At 40.2% G+C, this 12,847-nt stretch overlaps 1 protein-coding gene across 1 annotated transcript in view; it reads right to left on the reverse strand.

Annotated features, from left to right (window-relative positions):
- The window catches only part of LOC145442730 (zinc finger homeobox protein 4-like), a 123,896-nt gene extending 112,184 nt beyond the window's left edge, over nucleotides 1-11,712 (reverse strand). Inside the window, exon 1 of the mRNA XM_080320714.1 lies at nucleotides 11,674-11,712. Within this exon, the coding sequence (XP_080176840.1) occupies nucleotides 11,674-11,697 (24 nt within the window). The 5' untranslated portion in view covers nucleotides 11,698-11,712. The remainder of the gene's footprint in view (nucleotides 1-11,673) is intronic.
- Nucleotides 11,713-12,847: the final 1,135 nt, after the last annotated feature.

Genomic DNA, 12,847 nt, shown 5'->3' on the forward strand with positions numbered 1-12,847 from the left:
ACGGGAGGACATTGCGAGGCGTACCCTAAAACGACTGACAACTGAAAAATGTCTGTAGGAGCTCTAAGATATCAAAGCACCACTAAAATCAATATGCACGATACTATATAGAAAAGCGATTCCCAGATTCATTTACCCACATGAAATCGTCTTATACGAAATCTGTATATGGTATTAATTTTTAGCATTTCTGAACCATGCTCTTAACGCTATCGTGGATTTTGTCAGTCGCTAATTTGCCAGCTTCGTTCACCCGATCAGTTGCGTGCGATACATTGCCGAGTTACGCACTATCGCAGGCGAGAAAATTGCAATATGATCACCTGCTACTTAGCAACATTTTACTAAAACCAAGCCAGCCATCATCCTAAGCTCTTGATGGCAATTAAGGCTCAGTCATTTACGGGTCAATGTATCGATATTCTCCCACGGTGGGTGACAGTTAACCCAATGGGTCCGTCGCAATTTGAGTTCCCGTGTCGTGCGTCATGCCTGATTAATGAGTGTGAAAAGGGGCAATACTTAGCCCAATGCTAACGGAATAATTGTGATCAAACCGTCACGCTAGACGCGCGCGGGCCCTTCTTCCCGCGAAATTACTGACCGCGTGGTACTTTAATAAAGTGGAATTTCAACCAGTTTCCTAAACATTACCAACTGAAATAATTACATGCGGTGTCAGATTGCATATCACGATCCGCTTTTGTTTACGGGTGACACATGAAGTGGGTCCCATTGCGCGATTAAGAAATAAGGAAACAAACGCCAGAATCTTTTCAACGCCAAGGATATGATGGAAATTGATATCGCCGCAACTTCGATTAATCACGTACACGTTGCGAAGACGGGTGTCCTAAACATCGATGAAGCATTAATGCGTAATGTATGTGTGGCTCCAATAGGTACGTGATACCATCCGAATGCATTGCATGGTGATCTTCAGACTTGTAAAAGGCCTGTAGTCGATTGCCTGTAGTTGCTTTATGGGTTACATACCTACAGATATTACTACTGTTCATGACACTTAACTTGCTTATGTATGTGTAATGTGCATGGAAACGAAGGATAATCATTCCTGATTTTAGTAAAAACTGCACTTCTTTTGTCGTTTTCGTTATTTTAGATGACATAATTTTTCTTCGTTTTATTTTCGTTTAAAAGTGACTAGAAGTAACAGATGGGTTCATATATGGTTACAACACTACATGTCAACACTGTCGTTATCACTTTTGAAATAAACCTTAAGACCGGTTCTATTCTACTTTCCTGCATCTCTCTCCCTCCCTCTCTCTCTCTCCCTCTCTCTCTCTATCCCACTCTCTTTCTCTTTCTACTGGCCTGGAGATGACGGTAAAATTTCGTATCGAAAACGCGACATGAGGTAATTGCAAATTAATGATAATGGTTGGTTGAATATTATAATAAATTTTGGAACATTTGTAAATACAGCAAGCTGTTCACCGCGACATTCTCTGAACATTCCGCATTTTCCAGAAGGGTGTAGTTTTCAATGCAGTTTGATTGAGTATATTATTATCGTTATGAGGATTTGCGAGGGGCTTATGAAAAAAGTTTTTAGGGGTGGGCGACTTTTTATATGATGTGACGTCACGTATTTATCATGACTTAATAAAACAGATATCTGGCTAGACGTCCCCAATTGAGTCTTGCTCTAAGCTGTAAGGTGTAAGGAAGTGGTTCTCAACTGGTGGTCCGCGAAACAATTTCAAGGGGTCCGCAAAGCCTATAAATTTGAAAAATAATTGATAACCTAATTTTTATTTTTATTTAATTATAGGGAAATCACGATGCAGTTTTGTTTCATACCTACTAAAACTTCAAGACTCACTTCAACAGCATGGCCGTCTGATAAAAATATATACTGTCGTTTAGTGGTGTTTTGATGGATTTTGTCGTAAAACAACAAGTTGGAGCATAGTAAGAATAATCAGTGTGACTTCGAAAGGTTTACAAATCGTTTGGGATTTGAAGTCTTAGCAAATTAGTAATAGTAGTTTGCAATAGAACTTCATGAAGTATTTTTCCTAATCTGTCCCAGTAACGGGATTGAAACGTCGCCACGGAATCTTTTTACATCATGTAATATACATTACCAATATACTACAGAATAAGTTCAATGTGAGCCGCTACATGGAAATGGCTTAACGTTCATTAAAAAATCTATTTATCAATTGTGGTGCTACATATGTTGCAATCATACTCAAAGGTGTTTTGCAAGCGTTACACGTTAATATTACATTCGCCCTCAGTTATCTTTAGGGTTATAAATTTTAGGCAATCATGTATAACAAATCGAAGGCGCTGATTTCCAAGACACGACTGCGTACTGATACCGAATTTTTACGCATAGAATGATGATGTCATTTCCACGAAAAGTAATTTTGTTACTGTTTATGAATAGTATTTTCATAGGACAGATTATGGTTAGATGAAATTGATCTAAATTTCAACTGAAACTTGAGGGGGTCCGCGGAGTCCGTGACGGTCTAAAAGGGGTCCACGAAGACAAAAAGGTTGAGAACCACTGGTGTAAGGTGTGCAGGCGGCCTTGCATATGTCGATTGCTTTATTTTCCAGATGGTAAAAAAATAAATCGTCCATCTATGATATCTCAAGACTCCCGTCGTATATGAACTGGACTAGATTGCTCGAACTATCATGCAATAGGAAAGTTCCATATCACAGCGCATTAATTTCTTCGCCAAATTTCTAAGTATATATCCCGCACAAAAGTATGTGAATGATATGCGACATTATGGGCGTAACCAACACCATTAGACAGCAATCACGCTGGGCCTGCCCGACACGTCAGCGTATGATTAAGCGCCATCAATTTGATCATATTTCATCATGAACTGATCAATTTCCAATTAGCGTGATTTAAATTTGAGACGGCGGTATCAATTTTCGTATCTCTCCTACATCGTTAAAGAATAAAAAGGCATTTATTCTTTCATGCAAGACGCTAAATCGAAATAACTTCAAAATATTATAACCAGCCAGATCATGGGGATCAAAGCGATTAAGTGCGATCTAGACATAGGATACCCGCGTGATGAAGATTGCCCTGCGATGGGGAATTGGATTACGGAAATTATGTAGATATCGAAGCTCTGGTGCCATGACGCTTGAAACGACTATTGTTCGAAATCTAATTCCAATATATTGAGGTCATGGTCGAAATTTGATTTGGAAACGGGCCGCAGCAGTTTCATTTCATAAATATGAAATCAGCTTCACGAAAATTCTTCATTCATCTTAACAACAGCACAGGACACGTAACGATACAGGGATGTGCAACTGTGACTTTGAAAATATGAGCCCATATAATTATCTTATAACGCACCATTCCAATAACCATATTTTCCTCTATACTAGTTGAAGGTCGAAGTTAATTTAACTCGGCGAGACATATTACTTCCAGAAGGTGACCAATGAACATTGACTTAATGAACAATGAAAATCCATAGCTTGTTGCATAGGCCAACGAACAATACAATAATTCTATTTTGGCCCTAGTATGCGGTGATTCGAAATGACCCATGAGGCATAGTTTGACATATTAGGCTTAGTGATAAGGCAAATGTTGGCACATTTCATTGTGTATTCCCTGTAATGATTACCTGAAAAGCTGGTCTGGTATTGCTAACCCATCAAAATCTCTTTCTCTTACAATTACATCATTCGTAGGGCTTTCGAATAATCATGTTTCAAAAGAAGTATGTGGGATTTCCTTGAAGGTTTAATGTACAAATTGTTCAGTATTACTTGCAATTAACCGCCTGGCTTAACGTAATCATACACTGTTTATGAGCTTGTCGTTATAACACAGCATCGTTAATGCGAAACTATAATGGAATAATTTCCGAATTTCTCTCCTGCTAAGCCGCCCCAGCCACCCATGTAGAAAATATGTATCGTATGACGCAGCGCGGTCAAAGAGGAATTATGCTAAGTAGACCTACCACTGTATTGCATAGTCGTTGTTTCACTCACATTGTCTGCGGGTTACTATTGAAGTGACTGCAAGACGAGACATATTACTTTTAGAATATGAACAACGAACATCCATAGCCTAGAGAATCTCTACTAGTTGCTGACGATTACCCCTGACGAGTGTCAGCCGAAAATATTCGGGTTTATTTCAATATGAATATACTATTCAATTGTATATTGCAGTTCTGTACCTCCAAGAAGCTGTTCAAATGTATACATTGTGGATATGATGCAACCGTGCTCCGACTGATAGCACCACATAACAAAATTTTAGAAAAGTTTTAGTTGGCTAAAAATTTTTGTGTATTGCGTTTTAATATTCCACACCAATTACCAAAATGCCAAAATTTTTCCTGAGCTGTCCCAAATTTTGAAGAAATGTCAATTTCTCTAATTTTTTATTTTAATCATAATTACTCCGTATTATTCACAATAATTCTTCATTGGATATAACAAAACGCTAATTTAAAGGATAACATGAACAAATATTGCTTACTCATGCATCAAGTAACAATGCAAACGCACACTTCAAAAATTGTCAGAAGTGGTTTTTTTTCGTGACTTGCGTCTGTGAAATGAGAAATCTTTTCTTACTATGGACCACAAATAAATAGTTCACAAACGCAATGGGACAGTGATCTTGGCCTTATATTAGCCGGCGAGTCCAGCACGATTTCCAGAGTCCAGCGAATGAATTTCATAAGAGGCGGACGAAGTAACATGCTAATGCGGAAAAGCGCAATGCTACAATAAGATGACAAGAATGCATTGTCTATCAGTATTCAGTATACACAGATTCTACGCCTCCAAAGTGCTCATAACACTGACGCAGTGACGTCCTTACGAACTTGCAAACCCAGGCATGAGACTCGTGTTCTTGATCAAATTTCTGTATACTAGAGAACCTCCACTGCCATCAAGTGACTAGCTAGATATGCGCCTTGGACTAAAAAGTATACGAACAAGAAATTGCTTGCTTACCTTATTTCTCTCTGCATATATTTGGCCATGGTCCCCGGGGTTTAATTTCCAGGATGGCCGTGTCAATACACGATCCTAATCTATTGCCTTTCGATAAGATATTTCTCACTGTCGACTTGTTCAGTGGCATGAATTCGGTTTCTTTTCCTACCTGTGATGTTTGAGCGCATATGCAATTAACGTAGTCACGCATCGTTCTCTCAAACAGGTATTGCAGCGAGCAATCCTTGAATGGGGCATACTTCAGGCTATCATTGTGATACGCTTGGCGTGAGAAGCTAATTGGCCCGAACTTGCAACGTCACTTACGTGGAAAGACAATGATGGTGAGAATTGACACATACGTCGCGTTCACAGTAGCAAATTCAAGAATCGCCGTGAATAGTTGTGCTTGGATTGCTTACCTTTCGCGAAGAGGGTCAAGCTTCCTAGGTTTATTAATTGCGGTAATCAAACACTGCAAACAGCCTTATGATTGATGAGAGCCAGGGGTGAGAAAAACAACTGTAATCGCTTTCTGCGGCATATATTAGACACCTGGTATAGGGTTACTGAATATCATATTACCAAGTGATTTCTGCTATTCCGTGTTCGCGTTACAAGTTCAGCTGCCGCCGACGCGTGATCGTGATCGTCAGTCACGTGATCAGTGCAGTAAGTAATATTTATGTCGCAGACCATCGCACGAGTAACCAAAATTACGTACACGGCTGATAATGCCGATATCAATATGACACTGAACTTTGGTAACTAGTCAGTCAACACACTTTATTGTTGGGCATCGCATACGATGTCGTATTAACCCAGGGGTTCAACTGGGGTCCGTGGACCACGAGGGAATCCGAATGTATCGCGAGGCCTTTTTGGTTAGAGGGCGATACGCTTTCTAAATTATTTAAAAACTTCTACGAGAACTTTTGCAGTCGTAGGTTCCGTAGCCTACCTATGAATCCTATTCTCCAGTTTATTTTAACGGCCCACTGTCTCCACTCTTTCATGATTTGCAACGGCCTATAACACCGGACATATTTCTGTATTTTATGTGTATTTTCTTGGGGGGCATACCGATATGGAAATCAAGAAACTCCGTGACAGTAAATCGCGCGAAGTGCGTAAAAAATTATGGCATACGTAAACAACATTTCGTGATTACGTGAAGCATAAGACGATCTGAAATAACGGCCGTGTCTGCGCCGATGTTTCTGCCTCCTGGTTTAATCCCTCGTACTTTGCGTTGGGATATTCCTCTCAACCAAGCGCGAAATGTAATCCTTTGCGAAAGACGGAGGTCGTCTACACTTTCATCAACAGATTATGCGAGATGAAAATAATGTTGTACTCATTAGTTCCGCATGAAACCGACCGAATTTTACTCACGCAAAGTAAACTATCTTAATCTCGCCATACGTGAGTCTTAAATATATAAAACTCCGGGAATAGAACCCGAAAGAATGCTCAAACAACTAGAACGTTTAAAACTTCGCATGAATGATCTAAATAGTCGGGTCATGATGTATTTTCAGTCGAGAAGAAGTTACGAATAGTCACTATTCTAAGTACATAATCACGTATAGGCTATACTATGGGAACAATTCCACAACAAAAACTAATTTTTACGTTTACCGCATATGCGGAGCACTATCTCGCAACCATAATCATGTAAACATGACTGATGTATATTGTGGGTGCTGGGACTTAATTGGAATTCCTTCCACTGTGTCACGCATCCAAGGGTAATTTCCCTTCACATTCGAGTATTGTTTGTTTGTTTGTGGTATTCATGGTGTTTGTCGACTGCTATGATCGTTTGCACGAGGCCGATATTCTATATTTTGATTCCGTAGCTGCCGACTTGCAGCACGGCCCACTTTTAGGCATTTTGTAAGACACCCCTTACGCGGATGAGATGGCGAGGCGGAGCCCAGACTTGAATCTGCAACCCATTGGTGGTACAGCTGGGGTTATGCCACTATGATATCTTGCCACTCATATTCGAGTAAGATGCGTCTTGAGATTTGCAGCGAGTGCCGTTACAATTCAATTTTCGTCGTCGGGAAAAGTCGGATAAAATAAGACGGACGGAAAGAGCACAATGACAGTGTGACATCAATGTGCAGGGAAACTTTCCATGGCTGTAGTCTTTCTCAATCTTGATACTTGAACATTGGACATCTGCCGCTGATGCAACGGAAGGCCGAGATACGCGAGTCAAGAGATTTACGATTCTTTCGCGTCGGTAAAGCCAAAATAAACATTTCGCCATGTCTCTGGTGTTCTTATCGCATAATCGTCAAAAGTTATATGCGAAATCAAGGATATTAGTGGACAAGGACATGCGTACTTCTTGAGGTTTGAAGTGCCGCGATTCGCTCGGATTGTGGTGTGCGCCTGGTGCGCAAGTCGCAATAAACCTAATAAACCTGAGGGTCAATACGACGAAAATCTCGGAATAATTAGGATTATCTCCGTACGTATTGTGACCATACTGTTTTAATTACTTCCCATTTTAGATGACACGAGCAGCTACTGCGGCCTCCCGTAAATTCCATCCATTGCCCGATGTTCCTGTTGATATTTGCAAAGGCGGAAAGCAATAAGGAGGCAAACGTGTAATTGACTCGTTTTCGCAGTTTGCTCGACGGTGATGAGGCATGGTCTGATTAATGCGCAGTACGGGTGGCGCCTAATTCAATCACTTAACCTTCTGTCAATTGCTAATTTGCAGATGCAATATCAATGTGTATAACGACAACATGTTCTGGCACACAAGAGTTCGTAACTTAGTAAGTATATATATGGACACTGGACAGTATCTAATGGTAAAACGCGGGGCACTGAATTCCCAGGAATAATTTATTGAAAACTGACGTTGCTGGCCCAATTTTCTCAACGTGGTTGATTGCACGTCCTGGAGGCGGAGATTTAGCGAAGCGATATGGTGTGAAAACGCAGGGTGCGATTCAAGGGGGCAATGTCAAGGGCGATAGGGGGCTGACTTCGTAAGTCGACTCATATCTATAGCTATCACAAAAAGACAGTTTTCGTAATCATTCATGCTTCTCGAATATTATAACAAGGCCCGAATACAGAATCAATGCATGACATGGGTGATGACATATGGAAGAAGTTCAGACAAGACTACGACAGCTTCGAGGAGAACATGAACATTTAAACATTTCTCATTTTACAACATTTTATTTATATTCTTGACTTGTATAACGTCCGACTCGTGGGTGAACTGCAGTCGTGGTGAAATGTCTGTCGACTGCCTCCGTGCTAAATGACCCGACAGCCGACACCCATGCTGACAAACGCGACTGGACCTTATAACACTATTCCGGAACACATTTCCCCGGAAGCAAGCTTTGAGGCTGCTATACATCCGTTCCATTTTCAAATTTTTATAATAAGCCTATCGCCAGTGCATTAATATATTTTAGCAGAATTTATTGCACCTGAAATATTTCAGTGCCACATGCGATTATTCCATTGGGTTTTAGATGGTTTTTCACGATGGTACAGCAGTATATATCTTTCCTTTTGATAAATTTCAGGCTGTACAGTATACGGTACGATGCATTTTCATCCCACCAAATTTGGTCTTCACAGCCAGAAATTTGAACCATATTATATGACCGTATTCCTGTGCCTTGGTCGGTCTGCTTAGTTATTCTTTCATAAACGCGGATGCAATTCATCCGCAAAAAGTACTTTTCCCTTTACGATATTAAACATGCAAAAACAAGCGTTTCAGCATCGACACGGTTGAAGTAGAAGTATAGTATACAAATAGAACTGCTTAAGTAAGTAATGCAAGTATAGATATATCCTCCGGAAAATCGTATTTAATTAGTCACTTATGACATACCAACCGATTTTCATAGGCGATAAGCAGTAATAGAGCTACAGAAGGGGGGCGATGAGTTCAAAAAGTTTGAGGAGATCTTATGCGAAATCGAGGGCTTTACTGTTGCTATGTGGCTAAATTTCTGAATTCTGTCACCCAATAAACGCCGCGTTTGCGTATGTATAAAATTGGTGTTTTTCCTAGGAGTCAAAACCAAGCGAACTCACTTCAACAGGTAATTGAAGGGTGGAAACGTTCTCGAGCTATATCCCCGGACATCTTTCGAGTCATTTCTTTTATATTTCACAAACGTTCGAAATCATATAATGTTCTAAATACATATTTTGTGTATATCTATATCGGCTTGACAATCCAACGCACAGTTAAAATATGTAAATCATGTTAGTTAGAATAGCTAATCCATTCCACCGAAGGAATCCATTCCTAAAAACAGGGGAATCAGTGCACAAACTGCTTTTTACCCGATAACATATAATTGAAGTAAAATCGGAATCTGAGTACAAATATAGTCTGGCAACAAATATAGTCAACACATGCACGGCCCCCATATGAGTCAATTAAAATTGCTTGAGTAGATTCAGTAGAAGTATCGGCGAACTTCCCGATCACCAACTCTCAATATACAGATGAGGTATTATGTGGTATTATGTATAAAGAGATATGGAGAGCGAGAAGGAAAGATGTTACAACAGAAAAACAGTGCTTCAGCGGTAACAAAATTAGGTAGCTACCCCAATGATTCCCCAACCCGATAGGCTATCATCAACAAACCATATTTGCTAGCGGCACTTAACCCCGCTAAACGGTCGCGATGAAACGAAACAATTTATTCCCGTGTTGCTATCGAACGCACGCATCCGCCGAATCATGACAACGACACTCTAGCTTCGTATCAACTTTTACATTAACATGGAATTATGACGTTGAGAGTCCGGTAGGAAAACATGACAAATGTAAAATTCACCGTAAACCTTTACACCCTTCAATTACCTTTATGTTTTTATCAATACCTATATCATAAAGACCGTGTTCGACTGCTGTAGTCACGTACATGTGCACTGTGCAGTGTGCACACGACATAGAAATATGTTCATTTCCATTAGTCCTAATTCTAAATATGTCTCGTTTTGAAGGCAAATCGGATTCTGAATCATCGACCCCTTCGCCCATTCAGCGTTTATTTTCCACCCGCTCATGTACAGCATAACGGTAGATAACAATAGTGAAATTCCGTTATTTCCTTCGTATGTTCCCCAGGATATATCATTTTATGAATTATTCCATTTATAAGCAAACGAAAATTGAATATTTATAGAATTTGCGTAAAACTGCCATTCAAATCGAATACTGACAGGCAGTGTAATACTTACCGGAATGTGCTGCGTTTCGATTCATCCCAACTCTGTGAGTATGTAACCAAGCAAGGGCAATTCCGGGAAATTAAAATCCGGTAAAAACAAGTGCATGCAATTTAAACGAAGGAAATTAAATATAATACCAAGTTTATTGTAGGCTACTAAGCCGCGTAGGGCTTACCCTTGATATGAATTGTATTATCGTCGAGTGCTGGGTCGACACGCAATCACAGACCAAATACACTTACCGTGTCGATATTATATTGAGTAATCTATGTAAAGGGTTGCGTTAAAAGCAAATCGTGTTTTCAAACACACTTGTTTAAAATGTGTTTTGAAGACTGGTTTGAACAAAGACATTTAAAAAAATTACATTGAATGTTTTTATTTGTAAGTAAACGTGCAGGGTTGTAACCAAGTCACAAGTCAATCGCACTTTTGTAGTTTTGAGTCGAGTCAAGTCGAGTAACTCACCACCGAGTCAAGTCCGAGTCCAAGTCAGCTATAGTAGAGGGTCGACTCCGAGTGATAGCGTTTTGGCTCGAGTCCAAGTCATTATGTTCACTGTTTAGATTTCAGTTCAATCCAGCTCAACCCGAGTAATATAGAATGGCTCGCAATTCGTAACATAGTACTTTTCCTCAGTCATAACAGTTTCAGGCCGTATTTTCTAAGTATCAGGACTGATAGACGAATTACCAATAATGTGGTAACTTTACTATTCTTCGAAGTTACAATGGAATGTCTGTCTTGGCCGTCCTCGTCTCCAGTCAATACGAAAATCGACTCTAGTGAAGTCGAGTCGTTTTGCGCATTTGAAATCGAGTTACCAAAAAATCGGGACTCGAGTCATTACAACCCTGGTAATATGCTATAATGACTTACTTACTTATTTACGAAATGCCAACTCATGATCGTGAAATCTACCTGCGCTGAAATTCGCGCTAGCATGCGATTGCAACCTTAACGGTTCCATAACCCATACTAATACCGAAAATGCTATTACCGAGATGGACATTACCGTGAATGGACATTTTTTAGGGGTCTGGAGGAACCGCAGTAAACCTCCCCCCGTTACGCTTGTGACAGTATTGCGGTTTTGCACCACAGCACGGCATCGCAAGCGCCGTAATAGGGTCCCTTGTGTCATAGGACACAAAGCACCCATCTCGGTTGCTTCATCGTTTTACATTCTTGTTTCATCTCGTTAAGTTACAAACGGTCGGCACAAGCAGGCTTTGAGAGGGGGCGTCTGCGGCCACTGATCCCTCCGCCACCGTGCTTGTGCCTGGGATAACTGGTCCGTAAACGGCGCGCAGATCCCGGGGTCGGACTATGAAGGTCGTCGGCCATACTCGTCCTGGGTTCTTGAGACAGTGATTGGAGAATTGAAGGTTGTACCACAAGGGTTTCGTATCTCCAACTACTTCAGAAGAGATGTTTAGTGTTTACCTTAATACAACCAAGAATGTACATTACCGAGAAAGACACGTGGAAGCGGAGTTATTACTGTCGAAAAATTTGGATTTGAATAAAATAGTATTCACGGTGGGCACACCTCTAATGAATAATTAAAGAATTGGTCGCCGTAAATATACTATTTTATTGATAATCCAAATTTTTCGACGGCAATACCTCCGCTTCCACTGGTTGGAATTGAACCAAATTTGGTGAACATCGTTTCTATAGACAACCTAACACTTTCATGGGGTGAACAGAAATTTGTGAAATTTTTGGTAATTTATTTTTTATATAATAAATAGAAACTATCTTCTCCTGTAGCAACGCGGCTACTGGCAGGAATTGAAACAAATTTGGTGTGTAGGCTTAAATTAGGTAAATTAACGATTTTATCGAGTATCCGGTACAATTTGAGAGAGAAAAGTCATTTTTGAACATCCCTTATATACACTACCCAGTTTTGATAAAATATAGGGCCCGTGTGTCGTAGGCTACGTAACTGGTTTTACACTTCTTATTACATAAAGCGGGCTGCGGCGAAGTAGACATCACAGCGAAGCATGAGATCTCATCGACCTCGACTCGATATCATAACAGTCAGAACCCGATTTCAGGGATAATAATCATACATCCAAGGCGGCATCTAACATATCGTGATACATTCTGAGATCATTCTATTCGATTGGAAGAGTAACGTCTGCCCGCCATTATATTCTTTTTATTACATTCTCGTTAGCGTCTTTCTCGGTAATCTTCATTCTCGGTAATAGACATTGTCGGTAGTGTCTTTCTTAGTACTGTACAGTGTACATTCTCGGTAATACTATTCTAGGTAATATCCATTCTCAGTATTAGCATTCTCGGTATTGTCTCTCTCGGTAATAGCATTCTCGGTATTAGCATTCTCGGTATCGACCAGACTCGAACCTCAACGCAGTGGGTATATCAGCAGTTGAATCGCGCAGGGTATATTGGTAAACCTATTGGGTGTAACCTTTACACATAGGCGTCTTGGATTTATTTCGACGTGGTGAACCCTTAATTACCAGAGATGAGCATGGATTAGGATTAGGTTTTGAAAAAACAGGATTTGTGAAATTTTGTCGGATTTGGATTGGATTTGGATTAGACATTTTTTTCAGAACGGATTAGGATTTGGATTGGA

Source organism: Botryllus schlosseri, chromosome 7 (assembly GCF_051294905.1).
Source record: "Botryllus schlosseri isolate E-star chromosome 7, Bs_hap1, whole genome shotgun sequence".
Classification (NCBI taxonomy): Eukaryota; Metazoa; Chordata; class Ascidiacea; order Stolidobranchia; family Styelidae; genus Botryllus; species Botryllus schlosseri.